The sequence below is a fragment of the Amborella trichopoda genome, chromosome 13, assembly GCF_054954075.1.
Source record: "Amborella trichopoda isolate Santa Cruz 75 chromosome 13, AtrichopodaSantaCruz75HAP2 v2.0, whole genome shotgun sequence".
Classification (NCBI taxonomy): domain Eukaryota; kingdom Viridiplantae; phylum Streptophyta; class Magnoliopsida; order Amborellales; family Amborellaceae; genus Amborella; species Amborella trichopoda.
The window spans coordinates 45,328,736-45,353,965 of record NC_142348.1 but is presented as its reverse complement, the minus strand read 5'-3'; the positions used below and the strand labels follow the sequence as shown (position 1 = coordinate 45,353,965).

The 25,230-nt window shown below is 35.5% G+C and overlaps 1 protein-coding gene and 2 pseudogenes across 1 annotated transcript; all 3 read right to left on the bottom strand.

Moving 5' to 3' along the window:
• Positions 1 to 4,700: 4,700 nt before the first annotated feature.
• On the bottom strand, positions 4,701 to 6,548 carry LOC18442624 (putative UDP-rhamnose:rhamnosyltransferase 1). Its single transcript, XM_006852839.4, has one exon. The coding sequence runs from the start codon at positions 6,122 to 6,124 to the stop codon at positions 4,715 to 4,717; it is 1,410 nt and encodes a 469-aa protein (XP_006852901.1). The 5' UTR covers positions 6,125 to 6,548; the 3' UTR covers positions 4,701 to 4,714.
• A 9,069-nt stretch (positions 6,549 to 15,617) lies between these two features.
• On the bottom strand, positions 15,618 to 16,481 carry LOC110007960 (UDP-glycosyltransferase 91C1 pseudogene; annotated as a pseudogene).
• A 5,399-nt stretch (positions 16,482 to 21,880) lies between these two features.
• Positions 21,881 to 23,715, bottom strand: LOC18442621 (putative UDP-rhamnose:rhamnosyltransferase 1 pseudogene; annotated as a pseudogene).
• Between the last annotated feature and the right edge of the window lie 1,515 nt (positions 23,716 to 25,230).

Below are 25,230 nucleotides of genomic sequence, written 5' to 3'. Positions count from 1 at the left end.
TTTTCCTTCTTATGTCATCTTTCCCATAAAAAATTTCTCATAATTTCTCATAATTCTCAACTTCTTTTGGCATCTTAAATAAAAACATAAAATATACTAGGAAGTTGGACAAAGTGGATTTAATCAACGTATATCTTCCCCCCCATAGAAAGAGTTTAGCTTTCAAAATGTCCAGTTTCTTGTCAAATCTCTCCACCACCGGATCCCAAATTGATATTGAAAGCTTCGAATCCACTAGAGAAATTCCCAAATTTGTCTTGATTGTTTAAAGCCTCGGCTGTATCCAAACCGCACCTTTTAGCTTATGGAATGCATTGACATATTCCTATAAAGGATAAGTAGTTATTCCTCCAAATAGAAGAAACAACAATCCTATATGCAATTGAAAATTACACAATAAAAAGAAGAAAATAGGAAAAGAGAAATAAGGGAAGAAGGGAATTTGAGATACTCTTAAGTGGAGGACTAACACTCCTTAACCGTCCTTGGTTGATGGACATTCCAAGAGCTACTAGAGATTGTATTTGAAAAAATCAATAAAAAAAGTTTCCAAATTTTATTGTGGGTACTACAAATAGCTGCCCGATTAAGCTTATTCACGCTGGGATTGGAGTTAGAGTCATAGTGGCAGTACCAATTAAAGGTCACAGCATCTATTCTCACTAATATTTTCAAAAAATGGACTTTTTCTTACATGGGGCATGTAATCCCTACTAATCTACCCCAAAAAAAAGGCCTATTCATGCTTCTTCAAATAGATTTGAAAGAACTAAAGTTAGGGATGGAGATTGATCGGGTCAAGTCCAATTTGACCCCAACCCCACATGCCTCCACCCCTCCATCCCCTTTCCTGCGGTGGCCAACTCACCCGATTAGGTCTAACTTGGATCGAACCAACCCAGCCCTAGTCATTCAAAGTCCTTTGGACCCAGACCCGACACCCGGGTCCTATACCTAAGCCTAAACTTGGTTCCAACCCGTTTGCCACCTTAACTAATGCTTAAAACGAAACGGTTTTGTGATTTTATTGCCGATTGATATTTTTCTTTTTGTTTTCTTTTAGTGATCTTGCATGTATTTCTGCTCTAATAAATTAACCTCCGAGACACCACCCCACTAATACCTTCAAACAACTAACTCCTGAATTATTTGAAAACATGGTAGGGGTTTTAGTAATACGAGGGTGTAATAGTAAAGAAAACAATACCAAGATTCGCATCAGAAGTGTTGGGGGGATAGATTTTAAAAAAAAGGATCAACAGAAGTGTTGGGGGGATTGATTTTAAAAAAAAGGATGATTGCACCGACCTTTCTTCCTTGTAAAGAAGGAATATAAGGCGGTGGTCCATATGGGCTCATCGAGAACCATATGGAAGAGCGGCTAAAAGCTTTATAAAGAGGGGCTTATGTGTCTCAATTATTAGTGCCTGTATGGTGCAAATGTAATGCAATAATAGAAGGTGGAGTTGGTTAGGCATATGAAAGGGACAACTTATAAATGAGTGGGGCATGTGCATGTAGTGAGGAACATCTACTTTATAGGGATTGTATACATGGCATGAAAGTTTAGATGAGGAACCTATTAATGAAAAGGTTAAAGATATTCAAAAAGGAAAAAATATATTATTTTTTGAAATGAAGACGTATGTATTTTAAAAATCATGTAATTAGTAATAAACTAATTTTGGGTACACAAATTTGTAGTAAAATTATAAATTATTTAAAAGTTTCATAAATATTGGAAGTTAATTTCCTACTTTTTTATAGTTACATAAACAAATTTATTATCAAATATTTTAGCAATTGTAACATCAAACTAAAAAATTATTGACCTTTTTTTTTTTAGATCACAAAAATTAACGGATTTTAAAAGTGAAAATAAGAAAATATTTGTATGCCATTTTGAAAATGGAAATTCTTTATAAAAACATATAAAATTGTATTATGAGAGGAATAAAGATGGACAAATCAACATATATTTGGACAAAATTTGAAACTGGTAAATTAGAAGAAAAAAAAAAAACACTCAAGTTACCAAAAATCTTAAAAAAAATGCAAATATGATATAAAAAAATAATAATAATAAGGGTACAAATGAATTTAACAAATGAATTAAAGGAGTTTATTTTTGTTCTGGAATCATTATTTGTGTTCTATATTACATATTTTTATAGTAAATACAACATTATTGATTTAAATGATTTCAAATTCCTACTGAAAATTCTTTGAAAATTCAATAGTTGGTCATCATGTCATAATAGGTAGCTACAAAGTGATGTAAACATGCAGAAATATACCTGTGTTTAAAGAATGAGTGAATTACATACGGACCCTATGTTTTTAGGTAAAATACAAAAGGGAAAAGTTTGTATAAGGTTGCAACCTTACCTTTGTAGCGACGGATGGACCTCAAAAATCCATCGGAAAAGATAATTTTAAAGTTGAAAAACCCTTCGATTGATCATCTCGACATCAAGATGTATACCATGAAAAATAAAAAGATTTTAAGTCTCAGAAATAATGCATTGTACAACATATCATCTACACCGTCCATTTTCAAGATTTTCACATGTTTATGGATCTACTTGATAGTAAACATTTTTTAAATTTAAAATTTTATAATTAGATATGAAAATAGATTTTGAGATAATCCTAAAAACATTTTATATCAAAATTATATATCATGATAAGATTTGAAGGTGCACTACCTCTCCAGCTATGGATGCATATGTATGCCAACTGCACCCGATACAAAATGCTCCACTTAGATGGAAATTACAAAGAAAGTCCAGACCATTTTTTTTTTTTTCAAAATTGCCCCTTGGTTGACCCTTTTTTTTTTTTTTTTTGTAGTTTTTCATTAGTAGTCAATTCTCCAAGCTTTAAGGCAGTGCCCTACTAACTGACAAACTAAAAAAAAAATCAAAATTCAGGTTGACTAAAAAGGCAATTTAAAAAAAAAAAAAAAAGGTTGATCGATCTCGTTTGAAATTTCCACTTATAAATGGAGTATCTTCGTATTTTACTTAAAATTTTAAGATCTGTATGTAAATCACTTTTAAAGAATAATGTCTTGGGCCATGGCCTCTTTGCAATTAGGGTTTTTGAAGGAAAGAAGGGACAATTGGAATCATCTTGGGCCATGGCCTCTCTACAATTAGGGTTTTTGAAGGAAAGAAGGGACAATTGGAATCATCGGTGATGTTGTTAGTTACAATACTCCGATCAACTGTTTTTGTTGTGATTTTTTTTTTTTTTTGGGGTAGGCCTTACTTCTTTTTAAAAATAGTTTAGGTGCTGGTTTTTTTTTTTTAAGGTGTTAGTGGTGTAGTGTGTGGGAACGGAAACCACCATGGTAATATCTTTTGTTTTTTAAAAGGGTGTAGTTTGTATAGAGCCGAAGCTCTAAACAATCTAAGTAAAACATACCTTCAAATAATGTCGAAAAATGCAGTTTCAATACTGGAAATCTTTGTGTTAGCCTTAAAATATATTTTCATCTTTGATTATAAAATTTAAAGCTTAAAAAATAGCGTAGATCGAACACGTCTATGAAAACTTGAAAATCTTAAAAATTGGCTGTCTAAAAAAATGTTACAAGATGCACTATTTCCAAAACTTGGAGTCCATTTTTTTCTCATGTCCATGAATCTTAATGTCGAGATGATCAATTTGAGGATATTTGGGTATCTAGTGAAATTTTTAAGATGGGCTCTAATTTGATTGTTTAAAGCCTCGAATCTTTATAACCTTTTTTCTTTTTAAAATAGTTTAGGAGTTAGATTTTTTTAAGTGGTAGTAGGGTGGTGTGAGTGGGAACGAAACCGTAAAATTTTTTGTTTTTTTTTTTTTTTTAATTACTCATTTCATCATTATAAAGTAGATTTCATCTTTTGTTTTTTTCTTTTTCCTATTTTTTTTTATTTTTTGAAGTACTCAAGTAGATTTCAAAATTTATGATTGAAAAAATCTTCTTAAGTAGGTCATTGGTCCAACAGAGTAAGTGTATAGTATGCTCCATCAAGAGCATGTTATTCTCAATCAAAAGAAAATAATCAAATAAGAAGTATTAATAAAAACAACAAAAAAAATGATCAAAATAAAAACATTAAGGTTAAATAAGAAAAAAACATCAGCTAGTCGATGTGAGAGAAACATTGGACATAAATGAAGGCACAAAGCTGTGGTTAAGAAAAAGAGAGACATCATTCCTTTTCAAAAGACCTTATTCAAATATGTGCACTGTTAAAATAAAGAGCAAACCCTGTTGGAAGATGGAAGATGCAGTTTTGGTGCTGGAAACTCGTGATTGTCTGAAAAAATTTGTTTCTACTCTTATTATAAAATTTAAAGCTCTAAAAAAAGATGGTGGATTTTTAAAACACTTTAAAATCTTAAAAATGATTGATTCAAATATTGTGTTACGAGTTGAATCATTTTTAAGACGATCTTTTTTTTTATTATCCATACTTATAGATCTTGATATCGAAGATGACTAATATGAGAGTTTTCTAACACTGCAACAACCCTTTTTAATAGATTTTCCTTCAAATTTTCATTTAAATTTTATTAAATATTTTATTTATTATTAGGACCATTTATTTGAAAAGGAGGAAAGAGGATGAGGAGGCCTCAAAGAGAAAAAAAAAAATATGGGAAAAAGGAAGAGAGGAGATGAAGGAAGAGAAAGGAGGAGAAGATAGAGGAAACTATTCTATTTATTGTTCTTGAGAAAATTGGCAAACCCATCCAGGTACATGTCACTAAGCTCCTTATTACCAAAAATTGGCTTCATCTCTCTTGCCTTGACCCTAAGGGGTTCCCCTTCCTCTTCCACCATAACAAACCTCAAGGCCTTGGCAATTGAAACCTTAGTGAAACTCCCATCATCTTCATTGCGCTCTACCTCAAAGCCCAGCTTCTTCTCTCCCAAGAGCCTAGCATTGATCCCTTGGTCTATAATGAAAGGGAGAAGGATCAAAGCAAGGCCATGACTTAGGGCCTCTATGATAGACCCCCACCCAGAGTGAAATAGGCACCCCCCAATTGAGGGGTGGGCGAAGATCCTCTGTTGCGGAGCCCAACCGATGCAGATGATCCCTTGCCTCTCAGTTCGACCTTCGAATCCTTTTGGTAAGATCTCTAAGCCATCGTGGGTCTCGAAGGGCTTCCTAAGGGCCCAAACAAATGGCAGCTTAGAGAGCTCTAGACCGTAGGCTATCTCATGCACTTGTTCTATACTCAGTCTACACTCACTCCCAAACCCAACAAACACAACTGACCTGAGGGGCTGGGCATCTAGCCACTCAAATGCTGTGGACCACTTGTTCTCATCAATCCAGCTATTGTCGTTGCCTTCTCTCTCTGCTTGTGAAGGGGGGAGAAAGCCTAGAGGGAATACAGATTTTTCATAGAGCTTCTCGAAAAGATCGATATAGTCTCCGTCGAACTCCTTACCTGTTCGAAAGGCCACAACTCTACAACCTTCTAGGATGGACTGTACACGGTACCAGTCAGAGACACCTGATCCATTGTGAAGGTTTGTGAGGACTTGTTGAAGAAAAGCTTGAGCTTCATGGCGCCTGAAAGCGATAGTTGAAGGGAAGGTGATCCACTCGGGTACCACCATTAATTCGTCGACAGTCGTCGTTCTACAGAGACCTTTCAAAGAGTGGGGAGGACCAAGAAAGACAGTGAAAGCCGTCGAGACAGCATTAAACCAGCAACAGGGGACCCCATATTTGGAAGCAATGGAAGTTGCCCAATATGGTGCGAAGTCCACTACAATCCAGTCTGGAGAGACCTTGGCAACGAGCTCCTCAAAGGGTGCTCGGAGGCCATCATAGGCTTTCTTGAGGTAGGGCACCTTCTTTAAAGGGATGTCTGTGGTGGCCTCTGCATTTTTTGGGAGGCCTTCTACTGAGGGTAGGGGGAACCCCACTAAATTTATCTGGGGTGCTAATTCTGGTGGAGTTGGAGGCAATCTTTGAAGGTTCCTAGGAGTGGAAATGAAGGAGACTGTAATGCCCTTTTGAGCTAAGGCTTTGGATAGCTCAAAGAAAGGGATCATGTGCCCAAAGGCCAACCAGGGTACCATCACAACATGAACATTCTCCCGCTCCATTTCTCATCGCATACGCCTTATCAAAAGAAAGAGCTAGTATATGTGGGTCTGTGTCTCTGTGTAACTGTTTTTGATGTGACTGAAAAATTTATCTCTGGTGACAAGAAAGAGCTAGTATATATAGGTGTGTGTGTCTCTGTGTAACTGTGTTTGATGTGAGTGAAAAGTTTCTCTGATGACGAGTAAAAAAAATGAAATTGGAATGTACAATATTTCACAGGGAGAAGAGGTAAACATATTGGTTATTTTGTAAAAGACAAATGTGGTGGTATAAATTTGGGGTTGCCGTGGTAGTACTATGTGAGCCTTAGCTAACGGTATAAAATGGATAGAGGCTTGTATAATACCCACTGATCTACCCAAAATAAAAAATATGGTGGTCTAAAAAAGTCATAGTAAATATAATAGTTGAAGAAGCTTTTTTTTGGTGAATGAGTGGGGATATCAGGGCCTATGCCCTTTTTATTAAATAATCAAAAAAAAATATTATATGAACAATTCTTAAATAGCCTTTGGCAAGGGAACACTAACAACATCAGATAGAATGAAAGGCATTACAAAATTAGGGGCGTAAACACCTCACACCGCTGCTTCATTCATAGAAACCACTGCTTTGGCCAAAGAATCCGCAGCCATTCTGGCCACCCTATAAGCATGTCGGATCTTCCACTGTTGATCACAAAAAGATGCAAGCTTAGAGCTATAATTAGTCAAACTTAAGTGCAATCTCCAATAAGGCCTGCAACGACTACTCATATAATCAACAAGAAGCTTTGGCGTCACTTTCATTAACAAAAGATACACAGTTTAACTCCAGAGTGAATGAAATTCCTATATCAAGTGTATGGAATTAAGCAATGTTATTAGAATTGGTATCTAACGGAACTGCAAAGGTCATGATCAATGGTTTAAAAAACGGATCGGTGACACGGATCGGGCATCTCAAAAACCGATCCGGATCGGTGAATCGACGATCCGGATTGGGAATCTGCTGAATCGGTCGGATTAAAGCTTCAAAAAAATCCGAAAAAATTATTTAAATCCAATAAGAAATGAGGGTACTACATTATTAACTTTCATTTTTTTCATCAATTTGTGAATATTGAGATACTCTTTCCCTATATGAACTTATGTTGACCATTAAATTTACATCACACAAAAGAAATCATAGAATTATCATAGATTAATTATATAATCATATATGGACAACAATAAAGAGTTGACTAAATCGATGAAAATTTGGCCACTAATATCTCGAATTGGCAAAAAACCCCAATCCGCTAAAAAAACCCAAATTATTACAACCTAACTAACTATAATATTATATACCAACAATATTTTATAATTATTTTATTATATAAATAATAAAAAATCCAAAATATTTTATAATATCATCTAATTTAAAATGTATTATTGACAATTGTAAGAAAAATAGTACACTACATGATTTATAATACAAAAATTAATAAATAAAATAAAAGATTTGGTTATCAATGTAGAAATTATTAGAATACGTACCAATTTTCTTTAATTTTTTAGGTTTCTAGAATAAATTAGTAGAAAAGATTGTTAGCAGAAAGAGAGATTTCAAATGGCCTCATTGTATGAATCCTATCTTTAATTTAATATTACTAAATTTATGTTAAAGACTATCATGTTATAAAAATAAAAAATATAATTAGACCTTTTATTCCTAGGTTGTATTAAGAAATATCTTTTATTTTTTTGACAAGAAATACTTGTTGTGTTATCTTTTTTTTTTTTTTACAAGAAAAATATGATACTTGTTTATTATCTTCTTCTTCTTCTTTTGTAACAAAAGAAGAAAACATTGTACTACATTTTTTTTTGCTTGTTGTATTACTTTTCATTTTTTTTACAAGAAAAAAAAAAAATGACGTTGCCAAAGTACATTTTATTTTTTTATGCCTTTTGTTTTATTTTTTGCAAGAAATACTTGTTATATTACCTTGTATTTTTTTTACAAGAAAAATAAAAAAAATATTATATTTTTTATCTTTATCTTGAAAAGCCTTTTATTTTTTATTTTTTCTAATTTTTTACAACAGTATTTTCTGCCTTTGTTTATTTTTGTTGTCAAAAATGTTTTTTATGCCTTTTGTTTTATTTTTTTGCAAGAAATACTTTTTATATTACCTTATATTTTTTTTACAAGAAAAATAAAAATATGTTGTATTATATATTTTATCTTTATCTTGAAAAGCCTTTTATTTTTAAATTTTTAAGCTTTTTTTACAACAAGAAAAGCTTTTTATTTTTTCTATTTTATTTCAAGTTTTTTATTTATTATCTTGAAAAGCTTTTTATTTTTTATCTTTATCTCTATTTTTTATCTTTATCTTAAAAAAAATGTTGTATTATAAACGACGACGCGCGGGGTTCGAACTCAAGACGCCCGCCCAAAAATTCAAGGTTGTCAACCAACATCACCACATCACTTGATGTGTTTCATTAGCAACTACAATATAATACATATTGAATCATCTTGCTTGAATGGCTTTTTGTGGGAATTATCCCACATTGAAGGATGAGAGACCCTTTGTTCTCTATAAAGTGTTGTGTACTAGTCATTCAGTCACGCGTGTAGAAAAGCGAGGGGGGCATACGAGCGAGGTGAATTGCCACGCGTGGAGGGTTTGTAGGTGCCACGTGTCGCTCTCGTGAGGCGGCCACATGTGAACCCAAAAATTTTCGGTGAAAATCCCAATTTTACTATTGGAAATCGCCAGGAATCGTCCGGTTCTCTCTAGACACGGGCGATTCCCTATTTTTTCGTGAAACCGGCTCGGTAGCCGACGATTCCCAAGTCGAATCGGGCGTTTCCGGCTCGACTCGGCGAGTTTTCAAACATTGGTCATAATGAATCCTCCTGAGTCGAACCGGGCGTTTCCGGCTCGACTAGGCTAGTTTTCAAACATTGGTCGTAATGAATCCACCTGCATCATTTCTGATAATGCCCCCATAGCCAACACTACCCGGATTCTGCCTAGACCGATTTTTTCGTGGAACCAGCTCGGTAGCCGACGATTCTCGAGTCGAACAGGGCGATTCCGGCTCAACTTGACGAGTTTTCAAACACTAGTCGTAATGAATCCACCTACATCATTTCTGATAATGCCCCCATAGCCAACACTACTCGGATTCTGCCTAGCAACCCCATCAATGTTAAGTTTAAAAAAGCCTAAAGGAGGAGCCAGCCATCCTACATTATTCTCATATATCTCCATTCAAATTTTCATGATAAGGGTAAAAGGTCTGGGGTCCTGGTGGTAGCACCCCCATACCCTAGTCATCACAGACACTACCCCACTAATATTTTAAAAAAACTAACTCTTAAACTATTTAAAAAATTGATAGAACATATAAATTTATTCAAATTCTTAAACTAATGAAAAAAAATAGCTTCCAATAACTTGTTATAAATGAAAATACTACTTAATTTTCGTAAAGCATTCTAAAATTTGTCGTGAGAATTTGAAACGTGGGTATAAACTATTTTTAGGTAATAAATGTTTTACTAAGAAAATAAAATTTTTTTTATTTCAATAAATCTTAAAAAAGTGCAAGAAATGAGTTATCAATGAAATTTTTGAGCACTAACATATGCTTTAGAGTGATTGATTAACGACTAAGGTATGAAACAAGTATATCAAAAAATTAATTTGATTTTGGACTAGGGAGGTTAACAACTGATGTTGTTTTCATATTTGGACAACTGATTGAGAAAGTTAGGATGAAAGGAAAATACCTCCATATTATTTTTATTGATCTAGAGAAAGCTTATGATAGAGTACCTCGATATTCAATTTGGTGGATATTGAAAATGAAAGGAGTCTCCAGATACTACATTGACTTGGTGGGAGATATGCACAAGGAAGAGCTAACTGATGTGTGAATAATTAGTAGAGAGATGTGTAAGTTTTCAATGACAATAGGTGATGCAGATAAAGGAAAAAATCAAAATTATAATTTTATTATTTTTTTGAGTTATTTTTCTTAAAAAAAGAAAATGCATTGGAGTAAGTTAGATGGGAAGATTTTGTATGTGAGTTTTAGATAGATAAATAGATGAAGATAGAGATTTACGTGGAAGTTCGAGAGAGAGAGAGAGGTGGTAGGTGACTCTTATATATATATATATATATATATATATATATATATATATATATATATATATATATATATATATATATATATATATATTTGGGTTTTTTCATTTGTTTATTTTTATTTCTTCTGAGTGTATTTAAAAGGGAGATGTCCATTCTTTGTAAACAGAGCATTGGATTTGAGTAAAGAATTTACGTCTTATGAAAAGATCTTTTAGGGTGGACTCCCTTGTCTACCTAGAGATGGTATATTCTCTCACTCTTTATTATTATTTTTGTTTCAATTATTTTTCCCTTCATCTTCCCCATATCAATTGGTTTCAGAGCCTTAAGATACATGTTGATCAAGTTGTGAAGAGTTTAGATTATTAAACATATATTTTCTATTTTTTGGATTTTTTATAATATTTTAACCTTTTTTTGCTACAGTACTTGACACTACTTGAGCCGTGTTACTCGGACTCGGTCCGAGTACATCGGGCACGGGCCGAGTACTAGGTCTGAGTAGTAGTTTCCAACATTGGTCATTTCATAAAATGCATAGGTATTATAAAAAAATCAGACAAAATATATAGTTGATAATTTTCAATATACAAAGAAAGGGGAACGACATTGAATCAGCACGGTCTCAAAAAAAAAAAAAAAAAAAAACTTAAAACACTATGAGCAAAACTCAATAGTTAATTTATCTATATACTATAGAAATCATTTGGAGATAGCTTTTATAAAGCTTAGGATGTCTATCTTAAACGCAATGAACTAAACCGACCAAGAAAAAAATTGTTTCAAAACCTAGACCTAAAGAGATCCATGTCGGATCTCTGGATTGATGATCCAAATCGAGTCTGGATTGGATCAAACCAGTGTGATTCTAGTTTAAAAACAAATAAAATAATGTAAAATCTAAACTAAGAGTTTATGGGCCGGAGATTTACAGGGACCTAAGATAATATTAGATAATCTTAAAGAGAATATATGCATAGGAGAAAGAAGAAGGGGTGGGATGTTGGGGATATAGGGGCGAATACAACCGAGACCAATACTATACTAGAACCAGTTTAATCCTAACCGATTCTTATCCAAATAGATGATTCAAATCACAAATGACCGGGTTTTAAATAACTGCAAGTGAAGCATGTACACACATGAGACAGATCACATCAATTTAAAATTTTCTATGACGAATCAAAGGCGAAAAGCATGAGAGACTTGTCACATTCAAGTTAAAGAACAAATAACATATAAAATACCAGTTTGGTTTATCAATAAAGAATAGTAGATGTCTAGATCCATGAAAATTGGTTTGTTTTATCAATAAACAATGGTAGATGTTTAAATCAATGATGGTGCATAAAGATCCACTAGCAATTTCTATGGCCCCTTGTGCCACTGAAAATATAAAAAAGCAATGTGGTAGTGGACCCAAATGGTTTTGCCCTTTTGGCCACACTTGCAACTACTCTTACTCAAATTTTGTCATGTTATAGTGCCCTATTTCAATACAATGAATGGAAGGACTTCTACACTCCCAATTCTAAAAGTATGACATGAAAGGAATTTAGAGGATAGAAAACAGTGGAATTGTGATCCCAACCCCTCCATTATCTCAACAGTGATCTCAAACAAAGTCCAATTGAGTAAATCATGGGAACCACTTCTTCATGGACAACTAATAATTAAGGGCAGTGTTTAAAAAATCGGTCACTCGATCCAAAATCAGGTGATCTGAATCGAGTATCATCCAATCTGTCTTGAATTTAAGTATAAAATGGGATATGACTGAGTCCTTACCATAAATAGTCTAGATGGTCTTTTTTTTTTGAAACACGTCGAGATGATGTCACGAACTACAAACACCATTTTTTTTTGTGATTCTAAAATAGTTTTTAATATGTTTGTCTCTTTTTTCCTTTTTTTTTGTTTCCAAAAAACAATAACATCTCGACGATTTATGACAAGGACTCACTCGGATCCCATTTTATACTCAAATCCGAGAGGTACTCAACTCGGATGACATCACGAACCATAAACACGTTTTTTTTTTTGTGATTCTAAAATAGTTTTTTATATGTTTATTTCCTTTTCTCTTCTTATTTTTGAAACACATCGCGTCACGAACCGGATTGTGACCTCACATATTTTGTTGCCTTTTCTTTTCTATTCTTTTTTTTTTTGAAACACGTTTTTTGTAATTCTAAAATGGTATTTTATATGTGGGCACTCTGCAACATGGTCCATGTTGTACTGCTGCTTAAGTACAACCTCTTAAAACAAACGGCCTTGTTGCTTTTAAAGAGCTTGGTTCAATAAAATTACCGATGTGGGACAATTCCCACTTAGCTTCTTGCTATATGCAGGGCAAAGAGAGAGAAAAGGTTTAAGTAGAATACACCAATAAAAGGTTAAAATAATACCATTTTTTAATAAGATATTTTGGTTACAACCCACCCATGGCTTTTATCAAAATATAAACAGTTTGAATCGCAAGTTATTGCCTTCATAAATCTGTAACTTTCCTCTCTCTCTCTCTCTCTCCATGAGTCTCGTAAACGATATTCTATAGACAAGTCTTTTTTTATAGACAAGTCTCCTTCATAAAAAATATAAACAGTTTTTTTTTTTTTTTTTCTAGGCTCCGAAAGATCAGCCAGAGAAGTTTTGATCTTTTTTCGGTAAAGGTCCTTTTGATTAGATGGAGTAGACGAGGACGATGGAGAGCGTGGAGGTAGTAGACGAGCACGATAGAGAGTGTGGAGGTAGTAGACGAGGATGATGTAGAGCGTGGTGATCGTGTTCAGAGTGTGGAAGGTTTGAAGGTGGATGTGGTTAAGGTAAAGTATAATTTGTGTTTTGGTCTTTTTATGGATGTTGGTTTTCCTATTGAGGGTTCCTTCTCACCTCCATCTACTAACATCTTCGGATTGAGTGCTTGGGCTAAGAGGGGATGGAATCTCTCTTATGCTCCAAAGGTTAAGATCTGTGGGGAGAATAAGATTGTTTTTTTGCTTCGATCCAAAGAGGATGCGGAGATTGCACTGTCTAATGGGTTTGTTTGCATTAGAGGGAAGTTGTTGTCATTGGATACTTGGAAAGCTTCATCCCATTTGTCTTACATGCCTAAATAAAGCCTCTGGATTCGTTTAGTTGGCATTCCTTTTCAAGCGTGGATAGTGGCCAATATTTGTTTGATAGCAAATTGTTGAGGGGAATTTTGTGATGTCGATATGGACTCCTTTACTAGGCTTGATCTTCGAGCGGTCAAAGTCCGTATTTGGAAGTTGATTGGGGTCCCATTCCAAAGACAGTTAGACTTTTGGTGGGTCACGATTACTTTGTTATTTCCATCTCTTCTGAGAAGCGGATTCTGCAACCGGTAGCGATGATCTCTACAGCTGAAACTCAGGAAGAATGGAAAATGGTTTCACATCGGAAAGGGAAGATTCAAAATCTGACAGCGGCCGTGGGGAAGGTTTTTCCACTGGCCAATAATCGGAAAGAAAACCGCCGGTCGTAAAGAAAAGAAGGTTTCAAAATTTAAAAATTCCGAAACGGTGGATTCTTGCTTTCAAAATTTAAAAATTCCGAAACGGTGGATTCTTGCGGGCCTTTTCAAGGAAGATACAGCGCTTTCTAAGTAGTCCATTGAAGACAAATCAAATGATCTCGCGAGAGCATCGGTTTTTGGCAGTTCTTCTAAAGTTGATGGGATGGCGGCACAAGATTCGGAGAAAAGGATCGACGTGCCGGCGAATGAGGCACTGCTATGGTCTGACCATCATTGCTCTTTCTCCTTCTTCTCGAGAACAGCAGCGTTGCCTGGTTTTTCTCCCCCTTCTAAGCAGTTGTTTCCGAAGGTGCACGATGGAGTTGGTTCTGACCATTGGAGTTGGTTCTTCATCTTCTCGGCTCTGGTGGAGGTGGGTTACCAAAGAGGCTCAAAGCTGCTTGTTCATTATGTGCTTGCCATGATGTACCCATTAAGGCATCGTAGAGCGGCTCTCAGGACTAGGGTGTCTTCTCACCCTTCCTTCGACGCGTTGAATGTGGATCGCTTATCTTTTGTGGTGATCGATGACATTGAGGACAACCAGTTGGTAGTCGGGGATGGTGTGGATCATCCAAATCTGGATGTGCAAACATTGATGGAGCTGGATTCCTCTGATGATCTTGCGATGGTTGGGGTGGAAGATACTCCGCCATTGAGTGTTATCCCAGCGCCTGTGCGCCTCTTGCTCCAGTTCTCTACCTCTAGGACGGAGACCATGACTGTTCAGGAGGAACCAGAGCTCTCTGCTCCTGTTGAGGTTGCCGCTACTACCCTTGCATGATGGCTAAGGTTCATTCTTTGGTCTCCGACTCAAGGATGGACTTCAATATCCCTTATTGGTATAGTTTTCAAGGATATCATTGAGAAAAAGAGGATAGAGAATAAGAAGGTGGATGAGATAAATAATACTATGGCAGATGTTCCTTTGGTTATGGGTCAAGGTTCTTCGACTTTAAACGCTTCCCTTATAACTCTGTATTCTAGGATTGGCAAATCTAAGGGCAAAAGTAAGGCCATGGCCAACCCTACAAGGTTTTCGGCGAGGTTACAGGCACGGTAGAGAATTCCAATGAATGCTACTGAGAGAGGTATTATTATTGCTGATGAGCCTGCTGAAGATAGTTTTGTTTCTTCTGCTGATGTAGAAGAGTTGGATGAAAGCTTGGAAGAGGCCATGATTATGGAGGAAGCCTTTGCTGCTTCTTTTAAGGATGGTCTAGGTTCGTCGTCTGCACCTTCTTTTTAATGTTAATTCTATCATGGAATGTTCGAGGTCTAGGTGACCTCAAACGGAAAAAGGATGTTAGGTTTTTAATTTTTAAATATAAACCTACTATTGTAATTCTTCAAGAAACTAAACTGCCTGCTCCTTCTGTTATGGGAGTCAGGGAAGTATGGGGATCATGTGGTGTTAATGTTGTTGGTTCTGATGTTGTTGGTGCCTCTGGGGGTTTTTGGTTTTTGTGGGATCCTTCTGTGGTTCAATCTTTTACTGTTATAGTTAAATTGAACCTTTTATTTGTCGGTTTTGTGGGTCCCCATGCTGCCTTTAAATGGGGACTGGTGAATGTGTACGGTCCACACACTATTGCTATTAAGGAAGATTCTATCTCTGATTTGTCTGATATTTTTCGGTCTACTGATTTACCGCTTTGTTTTAGGGGGGACTTCAATTTCATAAGATGGTCGGAAGAAAGTAGTAATGGGGGGGCTATGAATAGTTCTATGCACATGTTTAACCAGTTTATTGAGTCCAATGCTCTGGTTGATATGTCAATTTCGGGGTCTCGATTTACTTGGACCAATGGAAGCCTGATTAACCTTTCGATCTCCCAAACCCAACAAACACAACTGACCTTAGGGGCTGGGCATCTAGCCACTCAAAGGTTGTGGACCACTTGTTCTCATCAATCCAGTTATTGCCATTGCCTTCTCTCTCTGTTTGTGAAGGGGGGAGAAAGCCTAGATGGAATATGGATTTTCCATAGAGCTTCTCGAGAAGATCAATATAGTCTCCATTGAATTCCTTGCATGTTCGAAGGGCCACAGCTCTACAACCTTCTAGGACGGACTGTATACGGCACATGTCAGATATACCTGATTCATTGTGAAGATTTGTGAGGGCATGTTGAATATAAGCTTGAGCTTCATGGCGCCTGAAAGCAACAGTTGAAGGGAAGGCGACCCCCTTTGGGTACAACAATTCAGTCCTCCGCAGTCGTCCTATTATTGAGAACTTTCAAAGAGTGGAGAGGACCAAGAAAGACAGTGAAAGCTGAGCTGCAAGCTTTAAACCAGCAACAAGGGACCCCATATTTGGAAGCAATGGAAGTTGCCCAATATGTTGCAAAGTCCACCACTGGAGGGACCTTGGCAACGAGGTCCTCGAAGGGGGCTCGGAGGCCATCGTAGGCCTTCTTGAGGTAGTGCACCTTCTCTAGAGGGATGTCTATGGTGGCCTGTGCATTTTTTGGGAGGCCTTCAACTAAGGGTAGTGGGAACCCCACTAAATTTATATGGGGTGCTAATTCTGGAGGAATTGGAGGAGGTTTCTAGGGGTGGAAATGAAGGAGACTGTAATGCCCTTTTGAGCTAAGGCTTTGGAGAGCTCAAAGAAAGGCATCGTGTGCCCAAAGGCCAACCAGGGTACCATCACAACATGAAAACTCTACTGATCCATTTCGCATCGCATAGGCCCTAGGCCAAGAAATAGATAGTATATATAGGCCAAGTAGCTACTTAATTAAGGAAAAAGTTTATGTAGAGCGGAGGCTCTAAACAATCACTTTCGAGCCTACATCAAAAATTTCCCTAGACTGATATTATTTTGATGCTAAAATTTTTTCAAATTGATCATCTTGACATCTAGATGCATGGACATGAGAAAAAATTTGATTTTAAGTTTTGGAAATAATTTATTTTGTAATGCATTTTTTTATCGTCAAATTTCAAGATTTTCAAATTTTCATAGATCTGTTGATCTACATCATTTTTGAAGTTTTAAACTTTATAAATAAAGATACAAATATATTTTAAGGCTATCACAAAGATTTTCAATGTTAAAATCACATTTCTCGACATTATTTAAAGATAGGCTCTAATTTGATTGTTTAGAGCCTAGGCTCTATAAAAACCACACCCATTATTTAATTAATTGTTTAACACTTAGACATCCTAGGCTCAATTCCTACATGCCCTCTTCCTAATGACTCACCCAAAAAAAGTTTGAAGTACCTAAAAAGGAAAGTGACTCTTTAATCTTTATGCATATGTGTTTGTTGGTGTGTATGTGTCTGAGGCTCTGAGCTGGCGTATGATATTTTATCTTTAATAACAAGTAAAGAAAAAGAAATTGGAATCTTGCAATATTGATAGGAAAACGAGGTAGACATATAGGTTATTTCCAGCGTTCGCAAAGTCGGCCGAGTTATTCCGGCTCGGGCCCATGCGAACCCTGAGTTGTCCTAAGTTGAGTGTCTGACTCAAGGATATTAAAAAAAAAAGAAGTCATTAAAAATCCTAAAGTAAGAAATTTATTTGGGATATGTCATTTTGGTAAATATTGGAAAGTGTTTTGGTCATAAATACTTGTTTTTATATTTTTCACTCATTTTTAGATTATTTTAAAAATACCCTTAGATAAAAGTTGATTTTTTAAAAAATCTTTTTTTTTACTATTTTTAACCTCATTTTGATGTGTTTTCTTGATCTTTCTTTACAAATATATTTTCTATTTTTAGATTTTTTTTTTCCTTTTATAATTTCTTAACATTGGTCATTTCATAAAAAGAAAATGTGTATTGAGTCTCCAAAAAAATTAGCGAAAATTATATATACCTTTTCAATTTCAACTTTCTACACATCCTACTCCCTAATACTTTTTGTATTATACCCTAAACCCCAACATTATTTTTTTCTTGTATTTACCCCCAATCAAATAGTCAAAGTATTTTGAGACCAAAATACCCTTTTTCATATCTCTTCTCTTTTTTTTCTCTTTTATTCCTTTTAGACATATAACCCTCTCTTACTTTCTTTCTCTACCCCTCTCCAACCATCCTCTCTTTCTCTCTCCACCCATTTCTCTTTCTCTAACTACTCTCCCTCACTTTCTCTCTCTGCCCTCCTTGATTTTTTCTCTCTCTACTACTCACATGCCCATAATGCGGTCCAATACATTTTTGTGTCGGACCGAAAAGAATTTTACAGTCCAGCACAAAAACGTACCAGATCACCAAACAAAATTCGGCTTGGCACAAAAACATGTTGGACCGCATCAGATTCCAATAACTTTCACATGCCCATAATGCGGTCCAGTACGTTTTTGTGTCGGACTGCAAAAAACTTTTCGATCAGGCACAAAAACATGTCAAACCGTATTATGGGCATGGGAGTGGTAGAGAGAGAAAGAATGAGGGAGGGTAGACAGAGAAAGATAGATAGAGAGAAACGATGAGGGAGGATAGAGAGAGAAAGAGTAAGGGAGGGTAGAGAGAAAGAGAGAGAAGATGGGTGAGAGAGAAATATAAAAAAAAATGTTAAAAAGGGGAAGAGAGAGAGAGAAGAAAAAGGCATTTTGGTCTCAAAATGCTTTCATTATTTGATTACGGGATAAATACAAGAAAAAATAGTCTTGGGGTTTAGCGTATAATAAAAAAAGTATTGAGGGGTAGAAATGTAAAAAGTTGAAATTAGAGGGGGATTTATAATTTTCCCAAATATTTAAAACTAAAATTAAAACATTATGAAGAAATGCACAATCAACAAATAATTTATCTATATATTAGAAATTGTTTGAAGATAGCTTTTATAAAGCTTAGGATGTCTATATTATAAAACGTAATGAACTAGACCGACCAAGAAAAAAATGAAGTGAACAATCTTTCAAAACCTAGACATCCATGTCGGATCTCTAGATTGATTATCTAAATAGAGTATGGGTTGGATTGAACCAGTGATGCAAAAGAGTATTTAAAAACAAATAAAAAATGCAAAATTTAAATTATGGGGTGGAGATTTAAAGGGACCTAAAATAATATTAGATGAGCTTAAAGAGAATATATATATATAGGAGAAAGAATAAAGGGGTGCGGTGTTGGAGATAAAGGGGAGAACGCGGCATGGGACCAATACTATTCTAGAACCAATCAACTCCTGACCGATTCTCTTCCGAATTAGCAATCCAAATCAGAAATTGTTGGGTTTTAAATATATGCAAGCGAAGCATGTATACACATGAGAGAGATAACAATAGTTTAAAATTTGATATGAAGAATCAATATGAAAAGCATGGGACTTGTCAAAATCAAGTTAAAGAACAAATAACATATAAAAAACTAGTTTGGTTTATCATAGAGAATAGTAGATGTCTAGATCCATGAAAACTGGTTTGTTTAATCAATAAACAATGGTCGATGTTTACATCAATGATGGTGCATAAAGATCCACTAGGGATTTCTCTGTGCCCTTGTGCCACTGAAAATATAAAAACAGTGTGGTAGTGGAACCAAATGGTTTTGCCCTTTTGGGCACACTTGCAACTACTCTTCCTCAGATATTGTCATGTTGTAGTGCCCTCTTTCAAATACAATGAGTCGTAGGACCTCTACACTCCCAATTCTAAAAGTGGGACATGCAAGGAATTCAGAAAACAGTGGAATTGTGCTGCCAACCTCTCCATTATCTCAAGACTGATCTCACAATTGAGGTAAAGGAAAAAGTTTATATAAGGATGCAACCTTATAATGTAGAACTAAGGATGCACTTCAAAAATCCATCGGAAAAGGTAGTTTTAATGTTGAAAAGCCCTTTGATTGACCAAGAAAAATAAAAGATTTTAAGTTTCAGAAATAGTGCATTTTACAACATATTATCTACACCGTCCATTTTCAAGATTTTCATATGTTTATAGATCTACTTGATTTTAACCATTTTTTAAATTTAAAATTTTATAATTAAATATAAAAATATATTTTTTTATATAATCCTAATAACATTTTACATCAAAATTATATATCATGATAAACTTTGAAGGTGCACCTTACCTCAACAGCTACGGATGCATCCGTATTGGAATCGCTTCTTCATGGACAACTACAACAAAGTCCAATTGAGTAAATGATGACTTAGGTGAAGCTAATGATGACTAGATGGATTACTTTTAATTATGTCTCAATGTTGAAGATAAATTTGATATAGAAACTTCCTTAACATATGCAAGAAGTTTGGGTACAAATTGGCCATTGCGTCGGGCGATAGAATTCGCGGCGTTCGGTTCTCAGGCTCGAGTCTTACAAACGTCAAGGTAAGAGGATCTTACTCCCCACTGAGCTATGGAAAAAAAGAGAAAAATAAAATAAAAACTTCCTTAATAGGCTTCAAACTTCTTTATCAAAACTAGTTACAGGAGTAGCATTATAGTTACAAGGACGCATGGGTCAATCATTGACCATGGACGATGGATGGCCCTTGTGTGTGGCATACTAGAGATGGTGTATATTGTACAAGTTCTTGGTGAAATTGATGATAAAAATTTTGGATCCGTGAAATTTAATTTTGAAACTAAGATTTATGCCTCGCTTACAAAAAAGGAAAAAGTTTATACAAGGTTGCAACCTTAAAATGTAGAATTACGTATGCGTCTCAAAAATTTATCGTAAAAGATTGTTCTGATGTTGAAAAACCCTCTAACTAATCATCTCAACATCGATATTATATGAATATGGAAAAAAAAAAAATTGATTTTTAGTTCCAGAAATAGGGCATCTTACAACACATTATCTAGACCATCCATTTTCAAAAACATTTATATGTTTATAAATCTACTTGTTTTTAACCATTTTTTAAGTTTAAAATTTAATAATTAAATATGAAAATGGATTTTTAGATAATCCTGAGAATTTTTTACACCAAAATTAAATGTTATGATAAAATTTGAAGGTATGCTTTGAATTGTTTAAGATTGGAACCTTATAGAAACCACACCCTATGAAAAAACTAAGAAAGACAAGGCAAAGTGGAGATTTTTAATGCAACGGGATTGAGGAACTTGCATCATTGGTTTTGGCCCGGAGATTCTCAAGAAACATCCAGGGAAAATACCTGAATAAAAATAATATAAGTGGAAATTTAAATGATTGTTTGTCATAAAAGTAAGAAACTTTATCAAATTACCTATGACAGATGAACAATTTAACGCTTTACCCTTATCTTTTATTTTAGCTTCAAAATACCCATAAAGTAAACATATGGTCTTGAGTTGGAATAATTCCAAACGGTAAAATGTTGATTAGTTAATCCCATATGGGCCTTTTGATAAAGGGAAATTGTTTCATGCGGGCTGGACTTCCTTTCTACATATGCGGTCCAGAACGTGTAAAGCATCCATCTTAAAGATGGATGCAAGTAGGTGTTTCATTTAAAAACAATGGAAACTAACAGTCCAAATGTTTTTTTACTAGAATTATTATTTCTAATTTTTAAAATTTATTTATCTTTTCATATTCATGATTTCCGTGTTAGATATTACGTGTCCTTAAAAATTAAGTCTTAAAATCCATCTCAAAAATAGATTTATTAAGAGTCCTATATTTCTACATATGCAGGCTCGGTCGCATAAAATCCAGATCCTTTGATAAATTTACCTAAAAGAAATTAACAATCCTCCTGGTCCAAATATAAAAGGAATGTCATGATGAGACTTTTAACTGATAAAGGAGATGAAAAGAAAAGCGAAAAGATTATATGCTCCTGCATCAACAATCTTTAAATTCAATTCTAAGCTAAAACTCCCCATTTTGATGGATGCAACCTCTTCAACTTAGTGATTTATTTTAAAAAATAAAACACTATAAAATTAAAATAAAATAAAATTTTTAACATGATGTGCCTGTTGAATGAAGAATAATTAATTTGATGACCATCAAATCTAAGTGCTTAGAAACTTAAAATCTTTTTCTTTCTTTCTTTTTTTTTTTTTTCTTTTTTTTTCCTCATCTGGTCAATATAAAAAAAGAGATAGTTGAAAGTAGTGAGAAAAGACATGGGGACTCATAGCATCATTGAGGATATGGCCTCTTATAGAGCATAATAGTTTGATTGTTGAGAGAAAAACACCGCTCGTCGGTAGAGAAAAATTAGACATGGATAAAAACAAAAAGACATGGGAGAGAGAAGCACATCATTCCTTAAACAACCTCAAACCCAATTAGAAGATGAAGTCTGATGCCAAAAGCTCTTAGGATAACATGAGAAATCTCAGTCAACTCCTAATTATGAAATCTAAAGCTCTAAAAATGGTGCAGAACAACTAGATATGTAAATACCTAAAAATCTTGAAAATGGATAGTCCATATAATGTGTTCAAAGATGTACTATTTTTAATACAAGAGATCTTTTTTTTTCTTCATATCCATACATCTCGAGGTAGAAAAAACTTTTCCGATGGGTTTTCCTTCCACTCCAGCTTATTAAGTATTCTATTTATTATCCTTGAGAAAATTGGCAAACCCATCCAGGTACATGTTACTAAGCTCCCTATTACCGAAAATTGGATTCATCTCTCTTGCCTTGATCCTAAGGGGTTCCCCTTCCTCTTCCACCATAGCAAGCCTCAAGGCCTTGGCAATTGAAATCTTAGTAAAACTTCCGTCATTTTCATTGCGCTCTACCTCAAAGGCCAGCTTCTTTTCTTCTAAGAGCCTAGCATTGAGCCCTTGGTCTGCAATGAAAGGGAGAATGATCAAAGCAAGACCATGTGTGAGGGCCTCTATGATAGACCCCCACCCAGAGTGGAACAGGCACCCCCCAATTGAGGGGTGAGCTACGATCGACTGTTGAGGAGCCCAACCGATGCACACGATCCCTCGCCCCTCAGTTCGAGACTCGAACCCTTCCGATAAGATTCCTGAGCCATCTTGGACCTCAAGGGCTCCCTGAGGGCCCAAACAAATGGCAGCTTAGAGAGCTCTAGACCATAGGCTATCTCATGCACTTGTTCTATATTCAATCTACACACTACCAAACCCAACAAACACAACTGACCTTAGGGGCTGGGCATCTAGCCAGTGAAAAGCTATGTCCCACTTGTTCTCATCATTCCAGCTATTGCCACTGCCTTCTCTCTCTTTTCGAGCTGGGGGACGAAAGCCTATAGGGATTACAGATTTTTCATAGAGTTTCTCGAGAAGGTCGAGATAGCCTTCCTCAAATTCATTACATGTTCGAACGGCCACAACTCTACAACCTTCTATGGTAGACCCGAAACGATAACCGTCAGAGACGCCCGAAGCATTGGGAATGTCGAAAGAGGCATCTTGAAAGATTTTATGAACTTCATGGGGCCTGAAGGCAATAGTTGAAGGGAAGGGGATCCACCCAGGCACCACTGTGAAGTCCTCGACCTTTTTCCTTTCATTGACACCGTTCAATGACTCAGGAGCACCGCCAAAAGCACAGCAAGCTGCGCTGAAAACAATAAAAAAACAACAAGGAATCCCATATTTGAAAGCAATGGCAGGTGCCCAATATGGTGCAAAGTCGACCAAGATCCAGTCTGGAGAGACCTTGGCGACGAGCTCTTCGAAGGGGGCTCGGAGGCCATCGTAGGCTTTCTTGAGGTATTGCACCTTCTCTAGAGAGATGTTTTCTATGGTGGCCTTTGCATTTTTTGGGAGGCCTTCAACTAAGGGTAGGGGGAACCCCACTAAATTTATCTGGGGTGCTAATTCTTGAGGAATTGGAGGCAATCTTTGGAGGTTCCTAGGAGTGGAGATGAGGGAGACTCTGATGCCCTTTAGAGCAAGAGCCTTGGATAGCTCAAAGAAAGGCAAAATGGAACGACACTGCCCTTCCATTTCTCTAAGCAATGGCATTATGATAAGAAAGAGGTGGTCTATATAGGTCAAGTGAGTCTCTCTCTCTCTCTCTCTCTCTCTCTCTCTCTCTCTCTCTATATATATATATATATATATATATATATATATATATATATATATATATATATATATATATATATATATATATATATATATATATATAGGTCAAGTGAGTCTCTCTCTCTCTCTCACGCACACACACACAAAGGGTAGGTATGAGGATGTTTTTATTGGCATGGGTTGTGTGAACTAGCATGTGAAATTTATCTAAAGATCCAAATTATTCCTGATCTCCACTAGCCATTATCGTTTTGGAATATGTGGTAGAGAAGCTAGTATTTATTTATTTTATTCTTGTTTATCTTTAGCAACATTTGTCTCTTTCTTCTTTTATATCTATTGCCCATTTGTATCTGGATTATGGATTATGAGGTATGTTTCCCTTTATCCTTTTTGGGAGCAAAAGACAGAAATGTCAATCCTGTGCAGCAGTGCTTGCAACCATGCTCTGTGATGCAGACTTATACTTGTATTGATCAGTGTGAACAGTATCATTGAAGGTCATGTTCGAACAGGAAAATTAATAATTCTATGAGTGTTATAAGGCTTGATAGATTTTCATTCTCTGGTTTTGTCAAAGAGCTATCTGATAAAGTGGGTATTAGAAGAAATAGCAAGTGCATCTTCACTGCAATACATGTTTAGTGTAATGAATTCCCAAATGGTTTTTGCCAAATAGATTTGTCAGCTTGTTGTGCAAGATGAATCAAATAAGTTTCCAGGGACTATCCTCCATTTGTTGCATGCTTTTACTTTTTAGATTCTCTTTGGCATGTGTTGATGCAAATAAGGACTCCACCTGTGTCCAATACTTTACAAACTTGGCACTCTTGTTTAACTTTTTTTCTTTGTCATTATGAAAGTACTATCATTATCATCTGAGCCGTATCCCAACTATTTGGGGTCTGCCATTATGAAACTATTATATCACTTAAAATCCTACATCTCCCGCCCCCCTTTAAATGTCCAAATGAAAGGTGAATTGAGGAATTGGCTTTTCTAATATGCATATATGTGTCGAAAGTCGACAAATGTATCCATGTCCTTGTAACATAGATAAGAAGTTATAAAGAGGATCGTGGCTGGAGGGACCGGATAGATAGTCATTTATGTAAGGTACATTGGACAAAGAGGTTAATTTTGCGAAGCAAACATCAATAATGGGCATCATGTCTGGTGTTGAGAAAAAAACATGTGCAAATTTGTATGATTTTCTTAGAATTTATCATCTTTACAATGTCAAAAATCTGGCATTAGAGGTATCTAGTCATCACTATGATTTCTTTTGAAAGGTTCTCGTCCAATCATCAAATGCCTTGACTTGGGCTAGAATTCAATATCAACATTCGAGATTCAATGATTATGATTTTAGAGACATTTTACATTTATACCCACTTCTAGATGAGAGAGAGCAGACTTTAGTGGTTGGCCATGTGTGCCGCAGACCTAGTACAGTATCTGTTAAGATGTGCGAGTTAGTTCAAGTGGAAGGCT